The 19,828-nt window shown below is 42.5% G+C and overlaps 1 protein-coding gene across 3 annotated transcripts in view; it reads right to left on the reverse strand.

Annotated features, from left to right (window-relative positions):
- Positions 1–19,828, reverse strand: part of zcchc24 (zinc finger, CCHC domain containing 24) — a 187,925-nt gene that overhangs the window by 44,911 nt on the left and 123,186 nt on the right. For all 3 annotated transcript variants that reach the window (XM_067972492.1, XM_067972491.1, XM_067972490.1), the window contains one exon: positions 6,443–6,607. In XM_067972492.1, coding sequence (XP_067828593.1) covers positions 6,443–6,607 — 165 coding nt within the window. The remainder of the gene's footprint in view (positions 1–6,442; positions 6,608–19,828) is intronic.

Below are 19,828 nucleotides of genomic sequence, written 5' to 3' on the forward strand. Positions count from 1 at the left end.
GGCATTAAAATATTTTTTTTCCATTTTCTTAGAACACTTTTGTTCATCAGTTATAAAAATATTGGAGATGGGGAGAGGGGATGGTAGGGAAGGAAAATGGCCGTTTGACCGGGCAAGGCTGTTGGAGGCGGGAGGTCATGGGATGAAACCTCCAGGATTGCGTCCAACCCTAACCCCCAGGAATGTGTCAGTGTTTGCGGGATGCCCCCCAAAAATTTGAAAACGTTGACTAAATAATTGAAAGTGTTCACCACCTGCAAGAGTCTTCGAGAGGGATAAAACAGCCCAGATACGAAATAACACTCGTCTTTCGGGAAATAAGACTCAATTATTCTGAACGGCTATTGAGTTAGTCGAACCCTGCTGACATAGCTTGCGTTCTTCCAGGCTCATTAAACTGTCAAGTACCTTTGTTTAAAATATTTCTCTGTTACACTCAATTCCATTAAAGTACAACCAAGAGCTTTCTAGCAAGGAAATGGGCTCTTACAGGTCTCTGGTTACCCTGTGAAGTTGCTGTGCTATGTTTTCCCCACTATTTATAAGTGCATTGATACAACAGGGTCACTTATATTGCTATGTTGTCAATTTAACAAAAATAGTGCATGTTTTATCTAGGCCTTTTTCCCCTCACCGAAACAACAATGATTCTCATTCATAGTAAATTGCCTTTCCCTGTATATCTTTTTGTTGTTACTAATTGATCCCGAATTTGTGCATTTGGTACCTTGTTATAGCACTTGCTTTTCTCATTGTTGCTGATTCTTCATCTACCCTACTTTCCCCCCCATGCCACACCCTGAGGCCCCGCTGAGGTCAAAGGGCAGATGATCTGTATCTGGGCCTCTGTCAATGGCAGTCTGTAACAGGATGCTTAGCATGTGCTAATGTCAACTTCCCTTCCCATTTCCCTCTATTATACCAGGAAAATACTTGGCCTCCTTTCACAGGTTCCCCCTTCCTCCCAAATGACAGCTGAAATCAAGAAAATGCTGGTTTGGGGAACCACAGGCATGTATTCATAATCCTACCCGAAAAATGGCACAGTGCATGGGAGCTCCAGCAAGCTGTGCCATTCCAGTGTGATTGCAAGAACACTAGGACTGGAGAAACCCATAAAACACAGGACTATAAATCTGTAAATAGCAATGGAAATTACACAGACTTTGAAGAGTATGTCCTCTCCCCTACCCAATGCATTATTTCTTGAATGAAAATGTGAGCAAGTCAGCTCTTCCCAGTCTTCTGTTTGTGTGGAGCCCACCTCTTAAGGTGACTGGCCCTATCATTTTCCCTCTCTCACATTCACCCAGCATCACCGCCCCTTCCCATTCACCGTGTTATACTAGAGGCCGATTGTGTAGGGACAGCACAGAAAACTCTGGGGCAGAACATGTCAATGCAGCATAGGGCGCTCTACCAAAGTGTTTTGGCTATTTGATTGTTAAACATTTTATTGAGAGAAGCCAATGAGTCATCTGTCCACATTACTGAAGTAAGATATTAAATAAGGTTTGATCCCCTTTTACAAAGAAGCTGAAAACCCATTTGGAGACATCGATTATGTGAATGAGTGAGCAATGGAAGGTTGTAGGACAAAATGATACAAAATCACCCTAAACACAGGGGTGAAGTGCAACTGAATCCATGTTCCATCCAGCAGTTAGTTTTGTCCATCACAGTGGGACATCACATTTGCAAATTTCTGTGCCACACATGTCTGATGGGCTTAATTTCATACAATTGAAAACAGATTATCTGGTCATTTTATTTAATTGCTGCTTGTGTGCACAAATTGGCTGTTATATTTCCACATTATATCAGTGCCCATACTTCAAAAGTACTTTTCATTGGCTGTGAAGCACTTTGGGATGTTCTGAGGTTGTGAAAGGCGATATATAAATGCACATTCTTTCTTTCGTATCATTGCAGGTGTGTTTGGTTAAGAACTAAAGATGAAAACGCGCTTAATCTTTTCGAAGTTTTAGAATTTGGACAATTGGCATCTTCAAAGGGATCCTGAGTTCATCAGATTTCTCTCATTGCCTTACTTGATACTTGTGTTGCTGTTTACGTATAAAACACGTCTTCTGCACTGGCAACACTGTTTTCCTTTTTGGTCGTGGACACTCTCATTCAAGTTATGCCAGGGGTCCCCAGTTAGGGTTGCCAACCCTCCAGGATTGTCCTGGAGTCTCCAGGAATGAAAGACACCTCTTGCCTTTCACTATGAAAACCCATACCCTAAAAGGTGAAGGGCTGTTCATCCATATTAAAGAAAGAACTAAGAAAGACTTGCATTTATACACTGCTTTTCACGACCTCAAGACCTCCCAAAGCGCTTTACAGCCAATGAAGTACTTTTGAAGTGTAGTCACTGTTGTAATGTAGGAGACGCGGCAGCCGATTTACGCACAGCAAGGTTCCACAAGCAGCAATGAGGTAATGGCCAGATAACCTGTTTTAGCGATGAGGGTTGAGGGTTAAATATTGGCCAGGACACCAGGGCAAACTCCCCTGCTCTTCTTCGAAATAGTGCCATGGGATCTTCTACATCCACCTGGGAGGGCAGACGGGGCCTCGGTTTAACATCTCATTGATTTATTTATGTATGCAAGTGTGGGATGCAAGGGGAACAAATTTATTTATTTATTCACAGTTAGTAAAGAAAATACTAATGATTTATTTTCCAAGGAAGCAATCAAAAGACATTTACTTCACCGTCTCTGTAAAATCTGTGTATTTTTGAGATCCTTTCAGTGGAGATAGGCACCATTCCCTCATCTCCACACCCCAGCTCACTCCCACCTCGTCAACTCTGATGTTCCCTGGGACGTCTGTAAATAACTACTCATTCAATCAGAAAAACTGCTGATTCTTAACATGAAGCCACAGGGAATAAATGAAAGAAAATTCTGGACATAACTCCAACTTCCTCTAAAACAGAGTTTTATTTGTTTTAAAAGTGAGCAGGCCAGATATTTTCAGACTGGTCATTTGGACTGAGTCGATGGAGTGTTTACCCAAGTCTTTCTTCAGTTAACGAGCTGAGCCTAAACCCCAATCAGTGTTCTGGTTTGGCTCTCTCCAGCTGAGCCAAAATTGAAAATCTTGAAGTTCCCATGTTGGGGTAGATATTCGGAGTCCTACGAGGCACCTCGCTCGCCGTGAGTGCTTAATGGAAAATTTTCTGCCCATTGCAATCAGTGAACAAAAAATTGTGGCCAGTGCGCCCACTGTTTCCAACATACTCTGGCAGTGGGTGAGGTGTCAAATCATAAGCGAGGACACAGAAAATCCACCCTTCTATCGCTAAATGTAAACAGTGCGATGAAGATTCAATACTGACAAAACATCCAGTTCTTCAACACTTCCACTTACCTGAACATTAGAAAAGGTTGCTAATGTTCAGCCCTAAGGTCTCCCTAAACCTCTCTACCTTGCTCTCCTCCTTTAAATCACTCTTTAAAATCTATTTCTTTGACCAAGCTTCTGGTCACCTGTCCTAACATCTCTTTAGGTGTCAAATTTTGTCTGATAATGCTCCTGTGAAGCACCTTGGGACATTTTACTACGTTAAAGGCGCTATATAAATGCAAATTGTTGCTTTTAAGGATAGATTGTTCCGCAGTCAAGATCCCCAATTGTACAGGAGGGCAACCTCATTATAAGACTCTGAATATAGCAACATTTTTGTTATAAGGCTCCTGGAACTTGTCTCCAGAATCACAATTTCTTTCCATGTAGTACAGTATTTTGCACTGTACTATAGGATATTTAACAAAACTTTCCTTATCGATATGTTCGAAGTATGTGGAGCGCAATTAGATTAAAAAATTGCCATATATTTCTGTACCACCAGATGTCTCTCACACTTATTAAATATGTCGCCTCCAGTATCCGACGATTGAAAACCTGTCCTGAAACTATTGCATCATGGATTCAGCGTGTGACTGGTTGATTGGCCTTTGCTTTTGATATCAAAACATTGTCAGAATCAGACATCGAGCCTGACTGTTGCTTTGGTTTGACTGGATTTACTATTTTTCCTAAAGGCAGCTCTTCCCTCTGCCTTGCTTTGGTCTCAATTTGCCTTGCAGCATCTGCCACCGAGAGGGCAGGGCACCAGGTCCCAGATCTCTGCCAATGCTAAAATGCATCCTAGAAAGTGGGTAACTCTCTCCCTTCCATGTTCACTTATCCCTCCTCCCTGTGGGGAAAACACTTGATTCGCTGAGGTCAAAAACTCAGCATTTTGAAGATCGTGGGGCAGATATAGGAACATCGGAAAGTTCAGGACCAGAAAAGACTCACTGGTCCATCTGGCTGGTGCCAATAGCAAAATCCTCAATTGCCCATTCCCTGAAAAATCTATTCAATTCCCCCTTTAAATTTGTCCACACTATCTGTACCCCTTCTAGTTGTCAGGTCCAGGGGATTTATCGGCTTTTAGTCCCATTAGTTTCTCCAGTACTTTTTCTCTACTGACATTAATTACTTTAAGTTCCTCACTGTCATTAGCCCCTTGGTTCCCCACTATTTCTGATATGCTACTGTGAAGACAGGTACAAAATATTTGTTTAACATCTCTGCCATTTCCTTATTCCCCATTATAATTTCTCCTGTCTCAGCCTCTAAGGGACCAACGTTTACTTTTGCCACTCTCTTCCTTTTTACATACTTGTAGAAGCTCTTACAATCCGTTTTTATATTTCTTGCTGGTTTACTTTCATATTCTATTTTCCCCCTTATCAATTTTCTCCCTTTTTATCAATTATAAGCTATTGACAATCTATATTAACGACTTCGATGAAGGAACAGAGTGTAATGTATCCAAGTTTGCTGACAATACAAAGCTAGGTGCGAAAGTAAGCTGTGAAGAGGACACAGAGTCTGCAAAGGGATATAGACAGGTTAAGTGAGTGGGCAAGAAGGTGGCAGATAGAGTATAATGTGGGGAAATGTGAGATTATTCACTTTGGTAAGAAGAATAGAAAAACAGAATATTTTTTAGATGGTGGGAAACTATTAAACGTTAGTGTTGAGAGATTTGGGTGTCCTCGTACAAGAAACACAACAAGTTAGCATGCAGGTACAGCAAGCAATTAGGAAAGCAAATGGCATGTTGGCCTTTATTGCAAGGGGGTTGGAGTATAAGAGTAAGGAAGTCTTATTACAATTGTACAGGACTTTGATGAGACCTCACCTGGAGTACTGTGTACAATTTTGGTCTCCTTATCTAAGAAAGGATATGCTTGCCTTAGAGGCGGTGCAACGAAGGTTCACTAGTTTAATTCCTGGGATGAGAGGGTTGTCCTATGAGGAGAGATCGAGTAGAATGGGCCTATACTCTCTGGAGTTTAGAAAAATGAGAGGCGATCTCATTGAAACATATAAGATTCTGAAGGGGCCCGACAAGGGTAGATGCTGAGAGGTTGCTTCCCCTGGCTGGAGAGTCTAGAACTAGGGGACGTAGTCTCAGGATAAGGGGTCGGCCATTTAATACTGAGATGAGGAGGAATTTCTTCACTCAGAAAGTTGTGAATCTTCGAAATTCTCTACCCCAGAGGGCTGTGGATGCTGAGCCATTGAGTATATGCAAGGCTGAGATAGATAGATTTGTGGACTCTAAGGGAATCAAGGGTGGAGTTGAGGTCAAAAATCAGCCACGATCTTACTGAATGGCGGAGCCGGCTCGAGGGGTTGTACGATCTACTCCTGCTCCTATTTCTTATGTCAGCCATGGCTCAGTGGGTAGCACCCTCGCCAGAAGGTTGTGGGTTCAAGTCCCACTACAGAGACTTGAGCACATAATCTAAGCTAATACTCCAGTGCAGTACTGAGGAGTGCTGTACTTTTGGAGGTACTGTCTTTCAGATGAAACATTAAACTGAAACCACGTCTGCCCTCTCAGGTGGATGTAAAAGATCCCACGGCACTATTTGAAGAAAAGCAGGGGAGCTCTCCCTGATGTCCTGGCCAATATTTATCCCTCAACCATCAGTACTAAAACAGATTATCTGGTCATTTATCTCCTTGCTGTTTATGGGAGCTTGCTGTGCGCAAATTGGCTGCCGGGTTTCCTACATTACAACAGTGACTACAGTTCAAAAATGTACTTCATTGGCTGTGAAGCATTTTGGGACATCCCGAGGTCATGAAAGGTGCTATATAAATGCAAGTCTTTCTTTGTTTTGTACCACTGCATGCTGGGGCTGCAACAATTTGCCGATTTTTAATTTTTCTCAAACCTACTCTTCTATGAAGTGGCCTACTGCAGCAAAGCAAGTCAATTGTGTAAAATATGTGCAAGCAGGGGGAAGGAATTTCAAAAACCAACTCGTGTGGGCGCTCTGTAAGGGAGCGTGGTCGCCAGTGAATCTGGCGGTTGTTTCGTGCTGTCAAGTGGCTGTGAACAGCTGGATGTGGTGATGCGCAGTACCTGTTTGTGGGGGTAAACATTGATGTGGCACTTGATGCATTCTTGGCCCATGTTGGCCCAGGAGTTGCCGCTCATCCATTTCCTTTTACACTTGGGGCATTTGTATTCACCGAAGCAGCGTTTCTTTCCCTGGTAGGGAGTCAGGCCTTCTCCTTTGGGACGGGCCTAGCAAATAAACAGACAAAAATGTATATGTTAAAAGGACAATGTCTGACAGGCAAGGACTCTCCAACTTAGAAAGCTAATGTGTTTTAAAAATATTTTCACCATTTAGATCGCCAGGTCTGCATGATGAGATTGAAGATCTGCACGATGAGATTTAAAAAAAAACATTTCTTCACAAGATGCCACATGATGAAAATATATCGAACTAACTATCTAGATAAAAGTTTTATAACTAATATGTTTGTCACACTTGAAAGTGTCACATATTTAAAGTCTGCATCAAACTTGGTCAAATAACATTAACCAGCATATATCACCACTGCACAGATAGTTAACCTATCAATAGGATTTTAATTAAAAAGTATTTAAAAGAAAAAAAGCTGGTCGGTCCCTTTTGATTTCCTCTGAGCTCGAAGGGTACGGGAGTCCGGGATTTATAAGCAACTGCCAATCTACAGCCCAACTTTCCTCAGTAACAGCAATTAGCATTGAGTCAATCGCAGGTTGTCCCTCCTTACATCAATTAAATTTTGTGTGGCCTTAAAGGCACAGATCAGGGTAAATGTTACTTCACCTCAGCAGCAGAATTGTGTGTTACATGTTATGCTTCTGTTATCATAAGGTACCGAACACCTACAATTTACTGTGAGCAATGTTATGGGAGATCTTCTAGTAAAACTTAAAAAGATTCTACGTACACAGAAAATGTTTGTAAATCTGCATAAATCGTAAGAAAATGCTCATTTAAGAGAAGAGTCAGATCTGATCTCTAGGTTCATTGTTACAAAGGTTCCATTTACAGTGTATGAGAGAAGATACACAGTTTGAGCAAAGCAATCTCTCTGGCTAATATTTCATCTCAGCAGTGGTATTGAAGAGTGCAGCTGATTAATGCAAGCATTGAAATATGAAAATTATTATAAGCAGTTGTGGTGACAAAATGCATCTCAATATTTTCTTGGAGGTCAGACACTTCAGACTGCATTCAGTGTCTATGAATTGAGATTCTTTTGAAATCCAGTCTGTATTTAAAGATCTAAATTTGGGTCCCAATACAATTATTGCAATCCCTGCTAATACTGGAGGAATAGGAGGTCCTTTACGCCAAGAGAACATTTTAAATTAACTTCTACAGGTACAATGGTCAGCTGTCAACACTGGATAGTGATGGGGGTGTGTTGAAAGCACATCAGAAAACCATAGGCCCCCTTTAGAGAGAGAAATCTATAAGTGGTGCTAAATGGATAAATTAAAAAATAGCGGAAAATACAAAAACATTTAAACCATAAAATTTAAGGGGATGCAATTGCCCTGAGAGAAATTTGTAGCCAATCTGTCACTGCGTTCCTATGAAGTTCACCTGTGTGCCATTTCAAGGCATCGGTAAACCTATATATTTTAAATGGTTTAACGACTGCATTAAGATAGCAGAGGAATTTTATATATAATTTTTTGTTACAAATATTGTTGAGATCAATTTCCGCCCCAGAAATATTTGGGGTATTTCAGGTGGAGCAGAAACAGGGGGGGGGGGAATGTTCTGTTCATGTTTCCAGCTGCTGTGCTGTCAATCACAGTGAGTCACCCCTTTGGCCTGAATTTCCTCCATTTCTTGTACCATCCTGGAGTTGAGAGCAAGGATCAAAAGACTAATATCACGGTGATGGACATTCTGTCTCTCTGCTTTGAAACAAAAGGTTCTACCTGAATCCATGATTTAAAAAAATTGCAGAATCTTAAAAACAAAGTACTCGAGGACATTAAATCAGTATCAAGCCCCACTCCAGCACTTGTGCACGTAAGCTCGGTAGACTTTTCAGTGGAATATTGAGGGAGTGCTTTGTTGTCGGAGGTACCGGGTTCACATGAGATATTAAACTGAGGCCCCGCCGTACCTGTTCAGGTATATGTAAAAGATCAATTAATGCTAGTCGAAGAAGAGCAGGGAGTTCTCCCAGTGTTCTGGCCAATCTTTCTGTCTCAACCAACGCAACCAAAAACCAATTAACTGGACAATTAGCTCATCTTTGGTTGTGGGACAAAGCAGCAGTGACGACACTTCAAAAGTAATTCATTGGTTGTGAAGTGCTTTGGGATGCCCTGAGGATGTGAAAGGTGCTTTACAAATGGAAATTCTTCTTCTTCTAAAAGTCTATTCAAAAAGCCATTTCCAAATGAAAATGGAGTCTACTATAGGCGATAATATTGACTATTCATTATATTTAGGGTTTTCAGGATAGGGGAGTAACTGAACTGAAGTAAAATTCATACTGCCGCCAAACACTCCTCCAAATGCCATCTCTATGGGACAGTTATTCATGGCTGCAAGACTTGATGTTGACATGTACTTTACAACCCTTCCCTTGCTGGCATTTCATGACACTGATAATAGCCAATGCCTATCACATCACAGCTAATTTTAAACAATTATTTTAAGAGGACTAGAGGCTGTTTGCATATGACAACTCAGCTTTGTATACCGTCCAATATTATTTTCTTTCTCGATAAATTATATCATTACAATTATTATTCCAATCAAAAAATGAGCCATGTCCCTCCCACCCTCCCCTCATAGGTTTGATAATACAAACAACGACAGACAAGAAAAGACCCTACAGTTCATCCGGCCTGTCCCACACAATTGAGATTACCTAGGTTTGTCTTGGTAACATTTGTAAGAAGGCTTTATTTGCAGAGTTGTGCTCTTGTTCCTTGTCCACCTTAAAAGATATACATATGGTTCCTATTTGACTTTTTTGATTTGCCTTTTTATTTATTAACAGCACCATGAAATCTTGGACAAGAAGACGAGCTCAGCTCCTTTCATAACCACCATGATTGGAACTGTGACCAAGTATGGTCTTCAGATGAAGCCTTGGTTACACAAACTGGGGTTGTATTCCCTGGAATTTAGAAGATTAATGGGTGATTTGATCGAAGTTTTCAAGATATTAAGGGGAACTGATAGGGTAGATAGAGAGAAACCATTGTCGCTGGTTGGGGAGTCTAGGACGAGGGGACATAGCCTAAAAATTAGAGCCAAGACTTTCAAGAGTGAAGTTAGGAAACACTTCTACACGCAAAGGGTGGTAGAAGTTTGGAGCTCTCTTCTGCAAACGGCAGTTGATGCTAGCTCAACTGTTAATTTTAAATCTGAGATTGATAGATTTGTGTTAACCAAAGCTATTAAGGGATATGGGGCTAAGGCGGGTAAATGGAGTTAGGTCACAGATCAGCCATGATCTCATTGAATGGTGGAACAGGCTCAAGGGGCTAAATAGCCTCCTCCTATTCCAATCTTCCTATAAGTGAGGGATGCTGGACGGGGGCACACAGATGTTATTCAATCCTCATTTTCAAGTCATACATTCTGTTATTATTTTTATATAATACTTGGATTTTAGATGATTATTTATGGTTACATAGCAAAACCTACAGCAATTTGGGAAGCAAAAAAGTAGTGTTGATCAGGGCATAGGAGTTTCTCTGCAATACAGGCTGAGGAGCTGGAAAACACAAGACTAAGGCACTACACCATCATCACTGGCAGGAGGGTGTAACTGCAGAACAAGTTTACATAGAAAGAAAGACTTGCATTTATGTAGCGCCTTTCACGACCTCAGGACGTCCCAAAGCACTTTATAAACAACTAAGTACTTTTGAAGTGTTGTCGCTATTGTACTGTAGGGAACGTGGCAGCCAGTTTGTGCACAGCAAGATCCCACAAACAGCAATGTGATAATGACCAGATAATTTATGTTTAGGTGTTGGTTGAGGGATAAATACTGGTCCAGGACACTGAGGAGAACACCCTTGCTCTTCTTCGAAATAGGGCCATGGGATCCTTTACGTCCACCTGAGAGTAGCTGTTTAATGTCTCATCCGAAAGATGACACCTCTGACAGTGCAGCACTCCCTCAGTACTGAACCGACAGGCAGTTTCCATTATTAATGTGGACATAGGTATTTATAATGGAAAAAGTGCTGATAAAAAAACATAACAGCGGGAAATAAGGTTTTGTAGGCAGGACGTGTGTGCAGATATAAGATATTTTAACATATTGCAGATACATACACACTATCGGATGCAGAATTCATATGAATCGGAGTGTTATACCATGTATCATTCTGCTTTTGTTTGATAACGGTCCTGTGAAATGCCTTGGGACGTTTTACTATGTTAAAGGTGCTATATAAATGCAAGTAGTCGTTGTTGTTTTTGACTGCATCCACAGACCTTTTTAATACTTTATAAAATCCAGATATCTGTATATGTTTTGAAGACATATTCCCCTCCTTTTCTGCCAATTTTCACCCCATCCCTCCTGAAAGAGTTAACTGTTTGCAGGGCTACAGTTTCACAGAAGCCACTCACTCAGGTGGTGATTCTTCATCCTGTGTGGGTCTTAACAGTGAGTGACGGTCGGCTATGCAACACTGTGGAGCTCATGTCCAACATTTACAACCAGCAAGTATTCCTGTGTAGCAATCAGGGGTGGGAACTTGGGCCAATGGATTTTTTTCCCAGTCTAACTTCGGTTTGCGGAGGCCAAATATAGCCCTCACAGCCTTCCTGACTGAGATGAAACTAGTTCAGCACAGGCCAGGGATTGAAGTTGGGAGTTTCGTGATCTGTCTGGAGTCAGCTACTCATTAATCTAGGAAGATAGGAACAGGAGTAGGCCATTCAGCTCCTCGAGCCTGTTCCGCCATTCAATTAGGTTATTTTCAATTGACTCTTAGCCTCAACAGCTTTTTGGGGGGTCTCGTGGACCTTAACCAGCTGAGCCATGAGGAGGGTTCGTGAATTTTTCATAAGAAGCCTACCATGCTCTTGTTGACATTTTCTGACATAATGTATGTACGTGGCCTTGGCAGTGCCCTCTTTCTGCAGACACTTGGTATGCCTGTGGAGACTTGCATCAGCTCCAGGACTCTGTGGCAATGAATCTGTCCGCTTTGTGTTCACGAAGCCCATTTGAAGAATGCAGCAAGTTCATTCTGGTAACACACTGTTCTTGTATTGTCAGTTTACATGATCTAGGCTTCCCTCTCAATAATAAAAGGCCGGATTAGCTATCGCTTTGTCCAATGCAGTTTCTGACAAAGTCCAACAATCATATTTCCCCAGCTCATTAGGTATCACGCCTGGCCAATTATTTAAATCCCCTATTTTAACACTCTAGTTGTCATAGTAATAGCTACAGTAGTAATAGGATTGCCCAATTACAGTAGCTGAACCACTATGTGCCAAATGCAGTCTTACAGACCCTCTGCATAATACTTTAAGGGCGTGTTTACTCTACAACAACTTGCATTTATACAGCGCCTTTAACGTAGTAAAATGTCCCAAGGCGCTTCCCAGGAGTGTTATCAAATAAAATTTGACACCGAGCCACATAAGGAGATATTAGGACAGGTGACCAAAAGCTTGGTCAAAGAGGTAGATTTCAAGGAGCGTCTTAAAAGGAGGAGAGAGAGAGGTAGAGCGGTTTAGGGAGGGAATTCCAGAGCTTAGGGCCTAGGCTGCTGAAGGCACGGCCGCCAAAGGCCCGGCGATGCAAATCGGGGATGTTCAAGAGGCCAAAATTGGCGGAGTGCAGAGATCTCGAGGAGGTTATAGGGCTGGAGGAGATAGATAGGGGCGAGGGCCACGAAGGGATTTGAAAACAAGGATGAGAATTTTAAAATCGAATTTGATTCCAAGGGTGACTTCTACGAATGTGCAGTCATGGTGTGGAACCTTGCCCACTGTGAGTGCATATTGGACAATTGCGTGCGTGGCCTCCCGATTTCTCGTCCATCCGGACCAGAGCGAATTGAGACTTCTTGGAAGAGGGAATGTTACTCTGCTTCGGTATGGCACTGCTGGGGTGTAACTGCAATGCAGCGTCAAACCGAGTGTAAAAAGTACCCAGGGAGTTTCTTTGAAACTCTGGGACACTTTTTAAACTACCTTCACTTAAATGTAAATGTTTAGACAACACATACACTGCCACCCACACTGTTAATATTTAACTGCTGGGGAAATGAGCTGTGTGTTTGTCTGTAACCAGTGTATACACAGAATTCTCTCTGGGCAGCAAGAATTGAAGTTTTCACGCCTGGTAATGTAAAATGAACACTGCCTGACCTGAAACCCAAACTACAGCTCCTGGTCTGTGGACAGTATCTGCAGACTAAATGCACCCTAACGTCACCTCTGTGACATGAATGCAGTGAAGCAATTATCTCCGTTAACATTTCAATCGCCCTTTTGCCGACATGCACAGGCATTTAAGTCAGTACTAAATGCTCTGTAGGCATATTTGAGATTTCTATTCCTAGCTTCATTTCTGGTTTCATTAAAGTCTTCAGCAAACAATTTTTTGGGGGACCAGAGGAAAATTATGCATCACTGTGTGCATCATTGTGCTGAGTCTGGGCATTCTTCTACAAATGCAATATATACAAATTAAAAAACTTTACCGAACACTTGTTGATAAAGACGGTGCCCCTTTAACTTATCAGTCTAGTTAACCATGAGGCATTTTGTGAATACTATGGGTGCCAATCAGAATTTTAGCAAAATTAACAGACAAAAGCAATGTTTGTAGGTGAACTGACGAGGCCTGTTATATCTGCTTAACCAAAACCACCAGGAGAGAGGGTTAAAACATAGCAGAGCTGAGCCAGATGACATAAAACATTTCTTGCCAGAGAATATTTAACAATAATGGAGAGAGATAGAGAGAGATAAATAAACACTGCAGAAGTAGTGTTGTTAAAAAATCTTGTACTAAGCCTGCTGTGGGAGCCACAGCTTAACTGGCACATTGGACTCTTGTGTAGATGTTAGGTTTGGCATTCCCACCGTGGCGATTCCACCCCTCCCCCCACCCAATGAAGGAGTCCCGCTGATTCCCAGCAGGAATGCTTGATGGAGCAACCTGAGGTTGGCAGGGAAAGATTGCAGGAGGAAAACCTAACCAACGAACAAGGGGCGCCATGGAACACATCCGTGAAGTCACTTAATGACCTCTGCTGTGAAGAATATGTGGCCTATACCAGGCCCCCTTTCAGGCTGAAGGAAAAAGCAGCAAAGATGGAAATTTAGAAATTTAGGGGGGAAATGGCTTCCACTACATGATAATTTAGACAAAATTTGTCAAAAGACTTGCATTTATATAGTGTTTTTCAGATCCTCAGGTCATCCCATAGCACATTGCAGCTAATGAATTACTTTTAAAGTATAGTCACTGTTGTTTTCTTGGCTGCTAATTCACACACAGCACGGTCCCACAAACAGTAATGAAATGAATGAGTGTTAATTTGCTCGAGATTGTGTTGGTTGAGGGATGATTGTTGGGAAGGACAACAGGAGAACTCGATGCTCTTCTTCAAATAGGGCCAAGTGATCTTTTACACCCACCTGAACAAGCAGACAGGGCCTCGGTTTAACATCTCATCTAAAACACAGCACCTCCAACAGTGCAGCACTCCCTCGGTACTGCGCTGGAGTATCAGCCTGGGTTACATGCTCAGGTCCTGGAGTGGGACTTGACCTCCTAAGCTCAGAGATAAAAGTGGTATCAACTGCCAACTTGTAATTGAATGTCCATTAAAAAAAAGATAAGGAAGAAAAATGCAGGGAGCCAAGATTACTTAAGCAATCCTTCACTGTCATGAAGGATAGGAGAAAAGTGGAAAAATATTTGGCTTAAGGCTAGGGTCGCCAACCCTCCAGGATTGTCCTGGATTCTCGAGGAATTGAAGATTAATCTTCTGGAAGCAACCCGGGAGAAAAATCATAGCGGCATTAATTTAAAAAAATTTCTTTGAACACTTTGGTTTATTAGTTATAAAAATGTTGGTGGGAAAGAAAAGGCTGTTTGATTGACAGTCAATTGGGTAATGAAGAGTCTGTTCGCTTTCCCATTGGCGAGGGAAGGCGGGGCACCATGAGGATGGACATGTTGGGCGACCAATGGGGGAGCATGGGGGTGGGGCAGTTGGAGGGAGATGGTCATGTGATGAAACCTCCAGGAATACATCCAGCCAGAGTTGGCAACCTTACTTAAGGCAGAGCTTTAAAAAATATATATGATTGGACAGCACAGCCTCTGCTTGCTTAATTACTGCTTTTCAAGAGCGTGACATTGCTGTCAGCACGGATATTATGTTTGAAAATCTCCTGGAGTGCTGAGACTCCCACAGGCTCAGCGGGAAACGGGGCCTTTAATGGAGACGGAGGTCACAAATTTTTAGCTGTGGGAGTTGGTGGAATTCTTAAACCTCAGCAGTTTTCCAAGCAGAGAAGAGACTCCAGTGCCACTGCATGCTGGGATTAAATGCTTGGAGCCCTAATTTCAAAATGGCAGTCCTGGTGACTTCAGGGAGCGAACGGCCAAATTAAATTGCTTTAAGAAAAAATAATGTTTGTTTTCACGCAGATTGTTCAGGCAGGGTCTGGTTCTAATTATGGCTCGGTCTTTGAAATTATACAATTCTGCTATTTTAGGAAACGAGAAGCCTACCCGTGAAAATACCAACAATGTACTGAATGAATAGCAGAACCATAAGTAGGAAATGCATTAATTTTAAGCTTTTATTTTAATGTGCTTTCCTTCTACCTTCCCACCCACACATCTGGACTCCCGCTGAGTTCATGTCTCCGCAGCCTCTTCCTTGTGATCAACAAGTTGCATTTATATAGCGCCTTTAACGTAGTAAAACTTCCCAAGGCGCTTCACAGGAGCGATTATCAAACAAAATTTGACACCGAGCCACATAAGGAGATATTAGGACAGGTGACCAAAAGCTTGGTCAAACAGATAGGTTTTAAGGAGCTATCTTAAAAAGGAGGATAGAGAGGCACAGAGGTTTAGGGAGGGAATTCCAGAGCTCAGGGCCTAGGTAGCTGAAAGCACGGCCGCCAATGGTGGAGCGATTAAAATCGACGACGCGCAGGAGGCCAGAATTGGAGGAGCGCAGAGATCTCGGAGGGCTGGAGGAGGTTACAGAGATAGGGAGGGGCGAGGCCATGGAGGGATTTGAAGACAAGGATGAGAATTTTAAAGTTAGAATTTTGAGATCAGCCAGTAGATGGCATTAAAATGCGACTCACTGACAAAACCCTGACATCTTCACTCACTAATCTTAGAGGGAATCGGTCAGGATTTTCACATCAGGACATATTTTAATTCTATCTACTGGCAGAGGCCATGGAGACATCTTTTCGTCACTTCTGGATATTGGCCCGATAAGCTTGCAAAGACTGGCAACTTACTGGTGAGGGGAAGTCCAAGGCCAAAAAGCCGGGGGCATGGAAATAAAACGTAATTTGAAAATAGCTGAATGAAAGGATACATTTATGGTAAATAAGGAGAGAAGAAATTAATTTTCAATTGTGAGGCCTTAGAGTCCCTACTACAATGGCATTGTCCATCTCATCTACGAATGCTGCATGCTTAAGGCATTAATTCATACTTAATTTGCTTTAAGAGTTGTCTTTGGCAAGGGGCAGAGGTGACTCAGTAAACACCAATGCCATCAGAGGCACTAAGACTCCCGTTACAAGGGGGTTCTGTTGGGGCCGTCAACCATTATGTGCTGCAGTGGCAAATATGAACAGCAGCTGTCTGTGGTACCAAGCACAGGTCTGCCATTTTAGATCCAGCTGTGGATGACTGAGGTTAGACTACCCATACAGGCCAGCAATGTGCTTTCATTTTTGATATTTCCTGGTCATTTCTACCCACCCTCCAAAACTAAGATACAAGTGTAGTGGGGAGGGGCAAAATAGAGAATCTGAACATCGATTACTTTTTTGAAGTTTATTAATGTCTTATCTGTGGTGTAATTGGCTCAATTAATAGCCCATAAGAAAATCATCTGTATATTGGGCCTGTGTTCAAAAGGGAATTGGATAAATGAAGAGGGCACGATTAAGAAATTTGCAGGTGATACAAAAATTGGCCGTGTAGTTGATATTGAGGAAGAAAGCTGTAGCCTGCAGGAAGATATCAATGGACTGGTCAGGTGGGCAGAAAGGTGGCAAATGGAATTCAATCCAGAGAAGTGTGAGGTAATGCATTTGGGGAAGGCAAACAAGGCAAGGGAATATACAATAAATGGTCGGATACTGAGAAGTGTAGAGGAACAGAGGGACCTTGGAGTGCATGTCCACAGATCCCTGAAGGTAGCAGGACAGGTAGATAGGGTGGTTAAGAAGGCATATGGGATACTTTCCTTTATTAGCCGACGCATTGAATGTAACAGCAGGGAGGTTATGCTAGAACTGTATAAAACACTAATTAGGCCACAGCTTGAGTACTGTGTACAGTTCTGGACACCACATTACAGGAGGGATGTGATTGAACCAGAGATGGTACAGAGGAGATTTACGGGGATGTTGCCAGGACTGAAAAATTTTAGCTATGAGGAAAGATTGGATAGGCTGGGGTTGTTTTCTCTTTTTTTTTGAACAGAGAAGGCTGAGGGAAGATTTAATTGAGGTATATAAAATTATGAGGGGCCTAGATGGAGTGGATAGGAAGGACCTATTTCCCTTAGCAGAGAGGTCAATAACCAGGGGATATAGATTTAAAATAATTGGTGGAAAGATTAGAGGGGAGTTGAGGAGAAATGTTTGCATCCAGAGGGGGGTGGGGGTCTGGATCTCACTGTCTGAAAGGGTGGTAGAGGCAGAAACCCTCATCGCTTTTAAAACATACTTGAATATGCACTTGAAGTGCCATAACCTACAAGGCAACAGACCAAGAACTGGGAAGTGGGATTAGGCTGGGTAGCTCTTTTTTGGCTGGTACAGACATGATGGGCCGAATGGCCTCCTTCTGAGCCATAAATTTCTATGATTCTATGAAATATTTGAATGGGAAAAATTTGCAGGGCTATGCGGAGAGAGCACGGGAGTGGGACTAATTGGGATAGTTCTTTCAAAGAGGCACAATTGGTGAATGGCCTCCTCCTGTGCTGTTGGATTCTAGGATTCTACATCACGTGAACTGGGTATTTAATCTGGGTTTCTAAAAGACCCAATGGGTGGGCTGCTGAAGTTTTTTTAAAAAATAACTTCTTTAAAAATGTATTCATTATGCTCTTTTCCTGATGGAGATGGTCTCTGGATCCTAATTACCAGTTCAAGGCTAAAGAGTGGAGATCTACTGCTCGGACTCTGCCATCTCCCTTCAGTGGGATGTGTCTGGCCTTTGCCTGGTACCTTTGCACAGTGGCACAACTGCGGTTAGAAATTCGGCACAAACATGAATCCTACCACTTTGTGGCACAATGTGTCTAGTTTGTGTCAGTGCATGGTTCCATCTCTGAGGTTTCCCCTTTGGAATGCAACAGTGCTATTCTAGAACAGGAGCTTGGCTGTGGCTTCGTGAAAGCATTCCCACCTCTGAGTCAGAAAGTGAAAAGTTCGAGCCCCGGAGAGTGCAGACTAGAAAATGGTCTCTAAATTCAGTGGGGTCTCGCGCCTGGATGGAACGGGCACTGGGTCAGCGATGGTATTATCTCCCTGTCCGCACTTTGCTGAGTGAGGTTGCGTTCGGGCCCCACTCCAGACAGTCCCGGCAAATGGAGACTGGAGCGTCGGCTCTGAATCCTGGGTTGACATCCAGTATCTGCGTCTGGTGGGTGTGTCCCCCCCCTCTCCCGGTCCCCCCATTATGAAGGGTAGCTGGGACTCTTTAGCCTTGGTTGCAGTCCACCTGTGAGAACAACATCATCTTAACATTTATTATAGTGCCTTTAACGGAGTAAAATGTTAAGATAAAAACCGTGAGGAAGGTAACAGGGAACCACTTCAACGACTCTCCCCTCGTGAGAGGCTCAAGGTTCACACGTGAGAGGCTAGGGCAGAACACAACGGACAGTCAGACTCTGGAACATTCTCTACTATAACTTCTTGCTTCAATACTTTCTCAACAGCTCTCAAGAGCCTAAGAAACACCTTTTTCAATTTTCCCTCAGCCTGTGTTCTGTACAATGTGAAGGAAATTCAGCTGTGACACTGATTGTAAATTAGAATGGTTATCCCTGGTAATGAGCCCCTCCACACTATAACATTTTATCCATGATTTCAGACAGCTGTCTAATTATGGCCAAGCAGAACCGAATAGCGCGCATGAATATACAAGAAGGAAAAAGAAAGGTTTACATTTATAACGTGCTGACTCATGTCTCAAAGCACTTCACACATAGAACACAGGAACTGGAGGAGGCCATTCAGCCTCTCGAGCCTGGTCCACCACTCAATCAGATCATGGCTGATCTGTAACTCAACTCCATTTACCCACCTCTGATCCATATCCCTTATCTAACAAAAAGCCATCGATCTCAGTCTTGAAAATGTCAATTGACTCAGCATCAACCGCCTTTAGCGAGAGTGTGTTCCAGATTTCCTCGTGTGAAAAAGTGTTTTCTGGTTTCACTCCTGAATGGCCTGGCTCTAATTTTAAAATTGTGCCCCATTGTTCTGGATTTCTCCCACACTTGAGGAAATAGTTTCTCTCTATCTATTCTACTGAATCCTTTATCATTTTAAACGCCTCAATTGGATCACCCCATAAACTTTTAAATTCATGGAAATACAAGCCACATTTGTTCAACCTGTCCTCGTAATTTAACCCTTTGTGCCCCGGTCTCGTTCTGTGCTGTACCCCCACACACAATTAATAAGTTGGAGCTGCAGTGACGATCATGTAGGCAAACGTAGCAGCCATTTTACATAAAGCAAGCTCTCATTAACTATGAATCATCAACTGATATGTTTTTTGGTGGTGTTGGTCGAGGGAGATATGTTGGCCAGGACACTAAATAGCACCATGGGACCGTTAACATTCACTTCAACCTCCAGAACAGGCTGACCAGTCTAAAAATCTTAACGTCTCGTCCAAAGGAAAGCAAGCCGCACAATGCAGCCCTTCCTCAGTACTAACAGACTGGGTCTCTTTTCTCTAGAAAAGAGAAGGCTGAGGGGGTGACCTAATGGACGTCTTTCACATTATGAAAGGGGTTCGATAGGGTAGACGTAGAGACGATGTTTCCATTTGTGGGGGAATCCAAAACTAGGGGTCATAAATATAAGATCGTCACTAATAAATCCAATAAGGAATTCAGGAGAAACTTCTTAACCAGAGAGTGGAAGAATGTGGAATGTGCCACCACAAGGAGCAGTTGAGGCAAATAGCATAGATGCATTTAAAGGTGATC

Source organism: Heptranchias perlo, chromosome 36 (assembly GCF_035084215.1).
Source record: "Heptranchias perlo isolate sHepPer1 chromosome 36, sHepPer1.hap1, whole genome shotgun sequence".
NCBI lineage: Eukaryota > Metazoa > Chordata > Chondrichthyes > Hexanchiformes > Hexanchidae > Heptranchias > Heptranchias perlo.